The sequence below is a fragment of the Canis lupus genome, chromosome 29, assembly GCF_048164855.1.
Source record: "Canis lupus baileyi chromosome 29, mCanLup2.hap1, whole genome shotgun sequence".
In the NCBI taxonomy this organism is placed as follows: domain Eukaryota; kingdom Metazoa; phylum Chordata; class Mammalia; order Carnivora; family Canidae; genus Canis; species Canis lupus.
Genome location: NC_132866.1, coordinates 14553532 through 14566421, shown reverse-complemented (window position 1 = coordinate 14566421; position 12890 = coordinate 14553532). Strand labels below are relative to the sequence as shown.

The 12890-nt window shown below is 44.6% G+C and overlaps 1 protein-coding gene across 4 annotated transcripts in view; it reads right to left on the bottom strand.

The window, feature by feature from the left end:
• Positions 1-9752: 9752 nt before the first annotated feature.
• Positions 9753-12890, bottom strand: part of GFRA1 (GDNF family receptor alpha 1) — a 203282-nt gene continuing 200144 nt past the window's right edge. For all 4 annotated transcript variants that reach the window (XM_072805183.1, XM_072805182.1, XM_072805184.1 and 1 more), the window contains one exon: positions 9753-11950. In XM_072805183.1, the coding sequence (XP_072661284.1) occupies positions 11795-11950 (156 nt within the window). In that variant the 3' untranslated portion in view covers positions 9753-11794. The remainder of the gene's footprint in view (positions 11951-12890) is intronic.

Here is a 12890-nt window from a genome sequence, read left to right as displayed (position 1 = left end):
CCCTCCACGGCTGAGGCTTATGGGCAAGGGAACAGCACGTAGCCAGGTCACTTGGCAGCCTGGTGCTGAGTCCCTGAGGTTGGCTATCCCCTAAACACAGAAGGGGTTATCCAAAGAACACTTAATACCCTGTAAAAAAAAATGCCTTGAAAAACTTGGTGGAATAGAAAAGAGTCTCAGTATTCAACATTCAACTCCACATCTCACATTAGATGTGCTCAGCAAAAGCTGATGGTCACTTAAAATAGTTTGCAATTCCTGGGTGAGTGGAAAGGAAGCTGAAGGAGAAAATCGCATCATGGGGGGGGGGGCGGCAAGGGGGTTGGGGGTGAGGACTACAGGGGCTCCCCTACTGCTTACCGGATGAAAGCCTTTCCGGGTCTGCCCTTCTGCATCCATAAAATGGGGAGAATCAACTCCTCCACTGGAGGGTCTGTGAAGGTGCTCTGCAAACTGAGAAGGCTTCTAAGTTAAGGAGATGGTATCTGAGTACCTAGTGGAACCTTTAGGGATGGAAACATTCCAGAAAAACAAAAACAAACAAGCTTTGTGTCAGAGTGTGGTCGCTTTCCTGTGCTGACATTGGGTCCTCGTGGACGGCAGGTGGTGTCCGGGATTCATTTTCCAATGCACTGAGAAGGGAAGCAAACATGAATGAGAGACGTGTCTGGTAGGAATGACCCTTTTCTTATTGTCCGTTGCACATTTTCTGTTCCATCGATTTTCTGAAGACCCCTTCCTGAAGCTGGAATGCAATCCTTGCAAATTAAGGGACAGAGCCCACGTTCCATCATCAGTAGATGCCCCAGTCTGCAGTTAAGACCACAACACCTGCTTTCAGGCATTTATAGAAGCCCCGAGACAGGGCCTGCCTCCGCCATACATTCTCCCTCCCCGTGTTCATGTTTTCTCGGTGTGGGAAGAGTGGGAGAGGGCAAGGCAGGGCCCAGGGCCTAAGTGATTTTGCCGAGCCAGCCACCCTGCCAGGGAGATCCAGCTCCTTCTCCAGCACCTCCCCACCCAGTGGCAATGGGTGGGGAGCTCCAGCTCCAGCCTTCTCCAGCTCCCATCGTCTGCTGTCATGGTTCTAAAGACAGTAGCAGCCCAGGGAGTGATGGTGGGGGATCTGAATAGGGTGACTTGGCACCCCCGAAGCTGGAGCTGGGCCAAGCACTTCCAAAGTTGTACAAGAACAGGCCAGCTATGTTTTTCTGGGCACAGTCTGTGGGTAAATTAGATCTTTAAAACACTTAGGCAGGCTTTTGTCACTTGGTGTTAACTGTGTACCTTGCAACTACTTTAATTGGTTTCGTGTCTAGAATGAGGGACTGAAATGGAAGTGTGACTCTCTGGGGAGCAGTCCTGGCACTCAGATGGCTTGTCATATTTCTTTTTAAATCTGCTGTTCTTTTCCTTAAGGTGAGGGAGGTACTCTAATTATCTTTTGAAGACAAGCTCATGCCGCAGTCTGTCAGTTTGGGCTGCTCTCATAACATGCCCCAAGTGTGGGTGGCAGGAAATGAAATCGGGATGTGGGGTGCACCTGTGAGTTTTTCTGCTCAAAAGCCAGGAGACATTCCCACCCACAAGGCGTGAGGGCAGACAATAGTTTAAATGGGCACTGGCATTGGAAAACTAAATCCCAGTCCCACTCTACCTCCAACGGCTGTGTGACTTTGCACTAGTCACTTGCTATCTCTGAGCCTCCATCTCTTCAGTTGCAAAATTAGATTTATTCCATCTTGGAGCAGTTGTGAGGCCTGAATGAGATCACATGCCCAGAGCCCATCCATCCTGGTGCTGGGGGGAGGGATGCATGATGAGTGCTCAATAACCAACAGCATTTATTACTGGGCCATGATTATCCTGAGCCTTCTGTGGGCACAAGCCAATCCTGGACAGTCCTGTCACCACAAGAGCTGACCCAGCCTCCCTTTGCCCTGGATGAGCCCTGTCTACATAGGTAACTCACCCTGTGTCACTGACCACAAAGTGAGGAATTAGTAAAAACCCTCCAGGACACACCATAGGCACAGTGCCAGGAAGGTGCTTCTTCCCCAAATTGCAGCAATTTATCCTGAAAGAGGTTCTGTGGGGCAGACACTCACTGCCTCTCTGACTGTGTCAGGCTTTGCTGGATGAAAGAGGAAATCTGGTCCTGGGAGTGCTCTGAGCCAGAGCTGCACCTGCCTCCTTCCTCCAAAGAGCAAGGGCCAAACCTTGGCTGGATTCCAGCAGCTACAGAGTTCAACCTTCCCTTCCCTTTTATTCTTTAAAAAACAATGGGGAAAAAATGACACAAAAACATGGTAAAAACTATAGGTAGAATCCAACCATCCATCCATCCATCCATCCATCCATCCATCCATCCATCCATCCCTTATCATCTATCATCTATCTATCTATCTATCTATCTATCTATCTATCTATCTATCATCTATCTATATCAACTATCATCTACTTAATCTGTTTCTAATATGGATACAAGTAGGACCATATTTTTCTTTGTTCTTACTTTGCCTTTTCACTTAATATACCATAGGCCACTTCCAGTCTCAGCGGATATGCATCTACTTTGTATAAACGGTGGCACAGCATTCCCTTGTCTAGATGCACTAGGAGTTCTTCAGCCAGCTCGTTGCTGATGGACATTCAGATTGTTGCAAGGCCTTGGCTATTATGAATTATTCTGCAGTGGAAATTCTTTTGCATAGACCTTGGCACATTGTGTTAAGAATGCAGGGTGAATTCCTTGCAGTGGAGTTGTTGGCTCAAAGGGGATACGGATTTTAAATTATGATACACATTGTCAAATGGCTTTCTAAAAAAGATCATCCCTATTTAAATAGCCACCCAAGGTATTCTTCCCTTTATCTTTTAAACATGGTGAATTCTTTGCCTAGCAGCCTGGATGGGACTCTTCACGAGGATAAAAGCAGTCGGTGTGGCCAGCAATGCCAGTTTATGTGACTTTTATGGATACTCTGCTCATATCTTTCACATCACTGTGTTTCTGTTTATGCTTTATTTATATCACCAAACACAAGCAGCCTTGTATCTTGTTTCTGTCACAGTTTTTATTCACTTTCTTGGCATTTCTCTCAGGGTTTTATTAGTCATCTCTTGTTCCAGCTCCTAAAATTTCTATCACCTGCATCCTGGGGATGTGGTTGTATTCAGAAGGTGATTAGAATCCTTAGGGACTGGGATTGGAAAAGGGAAAGGAAACTGATGTCCCCAGGGGACTGTTCCCTCCCCATTTCTGCTATGATCCAGGGAACTCAGAGTCCTGCCCTTCTCAGGGGCCTGCCCCATGTGCTGACATGACGAGGTTCATTTCTCTGTGAATGAACTCGTGGATTTCTGCTCAGGCAGCCTGAGGATCCCAAAGCCAGGGGAGATGTTGGGATCTGGGTTTTTGTCACATCTCTAAAACACCAGACTCAAATCCAAATGCTCATAAACTTTTAATCCAAACTGTGAAGCCTGCTAGAAACCATTCTAAACTTGGTCATTGGAAAGCAGGCCCAGGAGACAAAGGAATAGGAAAACCCAATTGAATGAAAAGATCACAAAATTGGGTCCTGCAGGACCTCCACTGAAACACAGGCTTCTGTCCTGTAAGAGGCAAGGTCTTCTTGCTACGTAGTGGACTGCAAGTTGTAGATGGAAGCAGATGACATTGATGAGGTTAATTACTGTGTTTTGTGCTTTAGTATTTTGTCTTAAAAAGTCCTGGTGGCAATAAAGGTGCCAGAGATTAGAACCTCCCCAGGGAAGCTGAGGAGTCATATTTTGAGCAACTACAATCATGATGTTAATGCCCAGGGATAAAATCCAGGTTCATGCAGTGTAAAGTAACTTTTCCTTGCCAGGCACTGAGCTAGGTCCTGGAAATACAAAAAATGACCTACTCTGTCTCTACTTTTTATCAAAATACTTACTATTTATAAGCTTACACAAATAACTCAACACATGAGTGTTGAACACTGTGTCAACAGCTCACATACGCATCCCAAAAGGAACCAGGGTCTGTATAGGGCCACGGTGTCTTGGGGGTGGTTTCTACTGGCATCTAGTAGCTCAGGGCCAGGGATGCTGCTAAATATTCCACAATGGACAGGACCAGACACCATCCCCCACAACAAAGAATTATCCTAGAAGGATCTGTGTCAATGACATCCAGTCCTCAGGAGTCTTATCTCCTCCACTGTCAGAAACCCTCCCATATCTTGATACTGGGGATCTCCATGCCTTTGCAGATTTCAAGATCATTTTCCAAAGACTTAAGATAAAAGGAAAAGACACCACAATTGTAGTTTTGTTTTTTTTTTTTTTTTTAAAGAAAACAATGTTTATTAGGGTATTCCGGGGTGGAGGATGGCCGAACAGACTACGTACGTACATTCTGTAGTGCTTGAGCAGTATGTTAACAGAAAATTCGAACATCACAAAACCACTTCCAAAGTCCAAAGAGCAAAACTTGTACTTCTATATGTAGGTGTTCTTCCGTGGGTGGTGGTGGTAAAGCAGGCTGCACACAGCGGAGTGAGGGACGGTGTGGGGATGGCCCAGGAGAATGCACAGGTTCTCCCGCCCATCTGCAGGAAAGCAGATTCACAAGGTGATGAGATACGTGTATTTCTTACGAGGGGAGACTCAGGAAACACACAGTATAATATGGAGACCAGGAGGGAAGTCGCTCACCTGTATCCTCTCCTGACTGGAGGCTTCAATGAAGCTCGCTACACCCCTCACCTCAGCTCTGACGAGGTTGGGTGTCTGACCCCCTCACCTGGGACAGAAGTCTAAAACCCTCCTAAAAACCAGAATTCTTATTCTATTCAACCTGGATTGTTAATCTACATGAAACAGAAGGAACAGAAATTGAGACATACCCTCAGGTTAAGAGTAAAAATGCAATACCATCTAAAAGAATACAACCCAAAAGCCCACATCCTGAATCTCACACTGCTTCTCAGCAGGAGGCGGATTAAACAAGAGAAAATAATTTCAATATCTAAGGGATAATAATGCACAAGAGAGGAGAAAACTCTTTAAAGGAAACTCTGTGGTGGAAAGCCTTCCCTCTCCTCCCTTGGGGGACAAAAAGAGAGAGAGGAAAAAAATAGATAATTAGAAGAAATAGAAGGCCCTGGATTTTGGGTTTCTGAAACCATTTCTTCAACCCTCTGAGGACAATCAGCTATTTCTGAATCCAGAAGTCTCATTACTAGAAGACTGCAGCCAAATAAGGCAGGGCAGTGTGTAAGCTGGTTCTCCAGTTCCCATTCTCTCTTTTTCCCACATTTCAGAAATGCTTTCGGCTGAAGCTAAAAACTAAAAAGCCAGATTCCAGATCAAGCACGCTTCACACACCAGGAAGATAAAGCCAGATCACACAACCCTGGAGAAGCTGTGACACGGAGAGAGGAGGGGAGCTTTTGTGATGGAGCCACGGGGGCCAGTGTGCTGAGAAGGCCTACAACACCTTCCCCTGCACCTGTGACAGATGTCCTGCCTGGCCCCAATGACAGGTGACAGACCTCTGCCCACTCCTAAGAGCGTTGTGCTTCTCCCACCCAGGGCATCACCTGAGTTTTCCAATTCTTCATCCTACTTTTCTTTAGTCTTATTATCTGGGTTGTATTCGCTGGCAGAAGGGGTCACTGTGTACTTTGAAAGTTTTGCTGTTTTGAATGAACACTTCCGGTGATCTGCTTTCTCCTGCTAAAGCAGTCTGATGTCTCCTTTCCCACCTGCGCTGTGGCTGGTACCCAACAGCTGGGACAGTTGCACTGGCATGGCCACCTGGCCACGCTCACAGCCCTCTGAGGCCTCAAAGGGTGGACCCACTTGGTTCTCCGGGGCAGCCTGTCAGGCTTCAGCTGAGGGTGGCTATGTCTGCCTTCCCCATAGTGCTTGAGCTGGGCGTCCTGCTGTATGTCTGCCTATTGACTGGGACTTAACTGCCTCGTAGAGACTGAGTCGGGAAAGTGGCTTCTTGGACTACTTGTAAAGAGAACTTAGATTCTCTGAAGGATGTTAAAGTGAAGGATTTTGTCATCCCGAAAAGATGGGGTCGGAAGGCCTCGTATTCTCAAGTTACCCGTGGAGGAGCTTCAGTCCTAAATGATGGTTCACTCAACTAGAGTAGATGTTCAATAAATGTGCTGATTTGAAGACGACCTAGGTTGCTTCTCAGGGTGCTGGCAAAGGCCTGGGCTTGGTCCAGGAGTGGTGGAGTGGTCCACCTTTCTGGCCAGCATCCTGCACTTAAGCAGTTTAAAATATCAACTCACTCCATGGCTAATTTCCCCTGAAATCAGTTTACCCCATTTGGAGTCCTGTCCTGTCTGGGACTGGCTGGTTGTGCTCAGCCTGTCCTGGGGCCCAATGCTAAATTTCCATCTCTCAGAGGAAATACAGTTGGCAGATTTAAAGCTGCTTTAATTCTAATGCTTTGTTTGACAATCCCTTCTGGGTCACTCTCCATAACCTCAGGACACCTCTACTGTTGTGTACAAGAGCTCAGTGCCGGCAAGACAATGCAGGTAGACCAGTTCTTGCTACCGTATTACAAAATAGAGTCTTTCAGTGCCCCAGAGTTTTTCATTCACCCAACATTGTCTAAATATCTACCATGGAGCATGCTTTCCCTTAGGGGAGGCTGGGGGAGCGGGAAGAGATGTCCAAATGAAAGAAGGGACTGATGGTCTCTGGTCATTTTATTTTCTATAAAGTGCCAAGTGGGGAGTGGTAAGAAAACCCGACGTGGGACAAAGAAAAGAAAATCAGAGAAAACCTTTTACTGATGCTGGTGCTGGGCTTGGCAGCTGCCCTGGAGCAAAAATAAACTCCTCATGGCAGTGGGACAAGACGCTGATATTGGCACCTGCCAGAGGCAGACAGCCCAAGTCGCAGCTGTGCTGGTCAAATGAGCCTGGAGACCTTAGGGGGCGAGGACCTCAATGACTGGTAGCAGGCTGCGGTTCTCTGCAGGCAGTTTATTGAAACGGGGTTTGTATGCCTCCCCACCCCTTTGGGCTGGATCTCAGAACAATCAGAAGTGCAGGTGGCGCATCCCGCTGAACAACCCCAGGCTATCTCCAGGAGGGGGGTGAGGAGAAGCTCATCAGAGAGCCCCGGAGCAACAAAAGGATGCCTGGTGAGGATGAGCAGACAAGATGATCCCAAGGCTAAGAAGAGGGAGCTCAGAGGAGGGAGGATTGGATGGGGAACTTCCTACTTGGGGGATTAACATCACCTTCAGATTGCCTGACTCTGGAGAGAGGCTTCTCTGTCTTCAAAAAGCCAGGGTTCCTGGCAGAACAAGAATTAATCTGAGTAGAACTAAATTTAGAATGATTAGAATGAAAAATCGGCGGGAAGGGACCCTGTTAAACACTTGAGTGATAAAGAACACGAATGGGGACTCGGGCACCGATAATCTAATGAAAGAGAACGGAGTGAACCCATGTCTTAAGACAACTCTCCCTGTGAAATGAAATGTCCCACTAAACTCACCCCAGGATGCAGGCAGTGCCCAAACCCCCAGATTTAAAGCCTCTGCCATGAGCATGTGTTCAGATGTATAGTCCTCTAGAATCCTAGACAACAGACTTAGAACAAATGGCCACTTGAGAAGAAAAGCTGTTGTCAAAGTCAAGAAGTGTCAGATATATACATGAGATGCTTATCTTAGGGATAAGAGCAAAACATAGCTTCTAAGGGTTTCCAACTGAATTCTCAGCTGTTTTACAATTTTAGAATTTCTAAAAAAAAAAAAAAATTATTCCTCTGTTGTCCAGATATTAGCTCTGGCTTACTTTCCATAAAGGCACTGCTGTCTCATTCAAGGGACTCTGGCTATTTTGTGAGGTCAAGGCTCCTACGTGGATCAGGAAGGAATGCCAGCAGACCATGTGACCCATTTACCCATGGCACCTGGCCTCGTATTGCTCCTGGGTTTTGCTTTATCTCTCCAGACTCCTAGAGTCCAGTGCAGACCAGTCTTTCGGTCATGCCAAGACCCAGGCCCTTGGTCATTCATGCCCATCTGCTGCCACTGCTTTGTAGTCTTTCTTGAAAAGATAGGTCTCACGTGGTCTCCTCTGCTTTATCGAAGAGCAGAAGCAACAGAGATCACAGGGAGTATGCATCCAGGAGAACAAGACCAGCGTCCAAAGGGTATTAGAAAATGGAAGCTCATTTAAGCAGCCCCTCTCTGGTCTACCGTTTATTGACTCAAGTAAGTCATGAGTTGTCTGACTACATGAATAAAAACTTATTTTCCAAACGATGGCTCCTCCAAGGCCACTATTCTGTCAATAGTAAGAACAGAAATACACTTTTGCCAGATTTGAAGGAAAGAATTTGCTAATTATACAAACTCCCACTGCTCTTACATCTCTTTTCCCAACAAGCACTTTACAGGGACTGAAAAATGCTTCTGCTCGCCTCCCTTCCTAGTTCGGCAGATGGAGTCTCAGGAGTGTCTAGTTTAGAGTTCAAAGGGACAGGTGGGCGAGAGGATGCAGTTGGAGAGGACCCATCCCTGGAACATATGCATGTCAGAACAGTCTTCATATAGACCCAATCAAAGGCCACAGCAGCTCTGGAGAAAACTTGTCCCAGGTTTGGTTAACTCAAAGGTGGCTTCTAAGACATTTTTTACGACAGAATAAGGAATTGTTCAATAATTTATTTTTTTTTAAATGAAAACCACACTCTTATTGTACTCTGGATACAGATCGCTATACCTAATAAAAAATAATCTGTGTAATTCTCAACTTATACTCTAGGGTCTTGAAGAAATCAGATACAGAAAAATAAACATGGAAATGGCATTATGAATCCTTTTCTTTATTGTGCGCTTCTTCCTCCATGTGCTCTATTAAAAAGATACTCCAACATATTATTGGTCAAAGATATTTAACATCAAAGTGGAATCAATGTGCTTCCAATCAGTTTGGCAATACTGTCCCTTTTCTTCATTCTCTCAAATAAGCAGGGCACAGCTAGACTTGATGTGGGAGTCATGGTCTACCTGGATACAAGTTACTGTTTTTGTTTGGTCAAAATCAGCTACAATGAGATAACTTCTGCAAGAGGCCCAAACACCAGCAGAAGGCCCTTGCATCTGGTACCCCAAATGCAGGAACTGAGAGATAGGAAGCAATCATTTTTGCTATCAGCCCTACTGCACAAGTAAGTTAAAGGTTTAAGTCACTTGCCTGCTTTAGTGTCCTGGGGCAAATGATGGTGTTTTGGGTTCACTGTGTTAAACTGAGAATCACACTGAATGGCAGAAACACTTGGCTTGGCATGAATCTGTAAGAGTCTCTCTAACGTGTTGTCATTGAACATCCTTCCCCCTGTTTATTTAATCAGTAATTTATTTTCAAATTTAGAATTTGGTAACTCTAATATGCTTCTATCTGTAAAGAAAAATGAGATCTTTGTTGCTGATAGATGAGGCTTTCCAAAATTTAATTTATGTGTTGCACATCCCCGAGTTCTTCACCAAAGGCTACCTTGTTAGCTCTGATAACTCCTATTTCCTCTTTGGTCATCTGAAGCTAATTACAGCCGCTGTTTACTGCAGAAGGAATCAATAGCTTTCTACAGTAGATCACGTAGAATCAGACCCATATGCAATTAGTTCAGTGTAGATACACAGAGATACCTTAATCAAAACAAAATATGCTCTGTAAGAGATATGCTTTCATAGATGACTGGAATTCCAAATATTTCGACACATTTAATGTGTTTATTCAAAGTAAGAGTCTTTAGGAAACCTTTCACTAATCAAATTTGTTTGATGAATTTTCCTTGAAAACATTTTGAACTGAAAAAACTCGGTACGTAGTATTATACATTTATGTTTATTAACATTTGGATATAAATGTACTTCAAACACCAATAGAGCTAAAAGACTATGCCTTTATCTTGGGTTGAATAGATTTCCCACCCCAGTGGTTTGATTAATTCTTACAAGGCAAACATCAGCGGGCAAAGGGGGTCAGTATGAACTGTGCACCTTGGATTTCTCCTCCAGCCCCTCTACTGATGTGGGGAGATTAATGCTCCCAGCACTCTATTCAGGTGGATTCTCCTCTTCTCTACTCAGTGTTGGAGAAGCATGGCTCCTAGCACTCGATCATTGTAGATTCTGAATGTCACCATCAACCAGACTTCAAAAGTGCACTTCAGGACGAGAATGATGGGAGATGATGAGCAGTGAACAAGCCAGATGCCTTGTTTCCAAAGTCCTGTTCTGTTCTGTGTATCTCTGCCAGCCAACTCATCTCTATAGACCTATGGTTGGTCCTCTTGATCCAGTAGCCTTTCTTTCCACAGTCAGTCACAGTCTGTCATGGAGGACACATAACAAGATGCAAGTAGATTCCTGATGACCTTCAAACCAAATCACTCTCAACAGTGACCAGGTCATCATCGTTGAGAGTCAAGACAACCCTTAGGAAAAGAACTGTACCCTGGCACAGATCTGCTTCAGAATAGAGGGCAGCATGTTCCTGTCCTCCAGCCCAGTCAAACCTGCCTTTATCAAGCAACATGAAAACCAAGGTACTAGATTGTGTCAATTGGCACAGGTGCCATCAGATGTTGCAGGGCATTTACAAGTGGCCATCAGTTTCCTCACGGGTATGCACTCTTGCATTTCAAGAAATGATAAAAGACAACACTTGGCTGCTCTGTTTCCTCTTGCCTGTCCACAGTAACGTGATGCAGAGCTTTCTGCTAAAGCATGAGGCTCCTCGGAGTCTGCTTTTGAAAAGCTGTCTTCGTGAAGTTAATATTGGAGCTAACACTACTTACGAGAGGAAAACGAGCTCCATGTATTTTGTATTAAATCATCAGTAAAAAAATGAAGACAATATCATTACTTTCAAAATATAGAAAGCCAATAGTTGAAATCATTTAGTAGTAAAATTTTTTTTTCTACATATAACCTCATACGTGTAAAGAGTATTAGAATGACATGTCAGCTATATTTGACTCTTGTTAGTTAAAGGGCTTCTCACTCAGGTAAGGCTTAGGAGAGTGTCATTCAGTAATCAAGGTACTGCGAAGTTTCATGCACACTCGTCCCCTCTATTCTGATTCAAAGACAGACACTAACATTTTGATGTGACAGGTGTCTTTTGTTTGGTACGAGAGTGTAGAACTGTTTACAGTACACAAACAGTGTGGAAAATGCTAGTGCATATAGAAAGGTGAGCACTGGTGCAAGCTTGTCTGCACAAAGTCCACCAAGATCCTCTTGATGAGAATCTTTGCTTTGTGACAAAATAAGCTTGCACCCATGTTAGGCTAAAGTGATGTCATCAGAAACCAAGGCCATTACATGAGATACGGGAGATTCTTTAGAAATACAAAGTCCTTCTTTAGCTAATAAAGGCCAGAGTTAAAGTGTTAAAATCATCAACATCATCATCATGTCAAACATAGGCCCAGTTTGTTTTACAGCCGAATTTACAAACTTCCCCTTTGCAATACAGCATGCCCCAAAGCCTTTTCAATATGGAATGTAGCACTGCATAAGGTATCCCATAGAAGCCCTAAGGATCACAAGAAGATCTCTTAAAAAAAAAAAAAAAGAAAAAAAAAGAAAAAAGAAAAAGAAGAAACAAAAAGTTCCAGTTGGATCAAACTTTTTGCAGTGTCTCAAATGAGCTCCTAAAACTGGAATTTCAGATATACAAGAGGACAGGAAACAGATAGCTTGGTTTTTGTCTTTTTACATGTCCATATTGTTTTTTCAATGCAGCTACAATGTTTCTGCCAAAGATAAAGATAATAAGGTGGACAGGGCGGTTACCACCAGAACCAGCAGTGGGCTCAGACCGCAGCTTGGAGGAGCAGCCATTGATTTTGTGGTTATGTGGCTGGAAGGACCAGAGAGACCGTTCTTTTCATAATCACGCTGTAAGAGAGAATATTTTCATTGTCACCCACATGTATTCCTCCTATCCCAGTGTATTTTAACCTTACTCTTTCTCTCTCCCACCCTTACCTCCAACTAGCTGTACCACTCACCAAAGCTGACCCTTCAAGATATTACCATGGAGATTTTCATTCACTGACTTGTAGTTTTATGGAAAGGAATCATGAATCTGGGTGAGAACCGGATATAATACACTTATATACTTTATGATAAACTGGCCAACACCTGCTTCGCACTCCTCCACTATGGATTATTGAAATCCACTTTGCGTCTTCCTTCATGCCTACCTTCCAGATCTCCCCACAGCTAGGGCAACATGGAATGCCTCTCCTTCTGATACTGACTTAGGAGGAAGCCCACTGTCCCTCACCATCACTGAAGAAGGGCAGGAAGATTCATCTCAGGAAATTGGTCCAGGCAAGTATCAGTTCATGCAGAGATGAGCCACAAATCGCATTGAGACCAGCAGGGCAGTCAGCAACTTTTATCTCCATTTGCCCCTTCAACTCTAGATTTTCTAGACAAAGAAGCCTGCCCCACTTATCAGCTGGAGATTCCACACCAGAACTCTGACTTTCAGACTTCCAGTTGGCACAGCTATCCTTCCCTAGATGGGTGACTCTATCCCCACCACAGCACTCCCTCAGCCTCATAATGCCAAACCCACCACAATGATTGGCACAGGACAGAATCATTCATCTCACCCATAAAATGGGGAGAGTAATGTGTCCCGCTCTAGCTACCAGTACCTCTTGGTGCTGCAGAGGTCAAAGGATCTGTAGACAGAGGACATCTGGTAAGCAGTGAGAACTATTGTATGTCCTCTGTGCTGGTTGATTTTACATGACTATGGTCACATAGTCTCCTGGCACTGGAACAATAGTATCTGTGCTGGATCTAGCTCTGAGATGAGGATCTT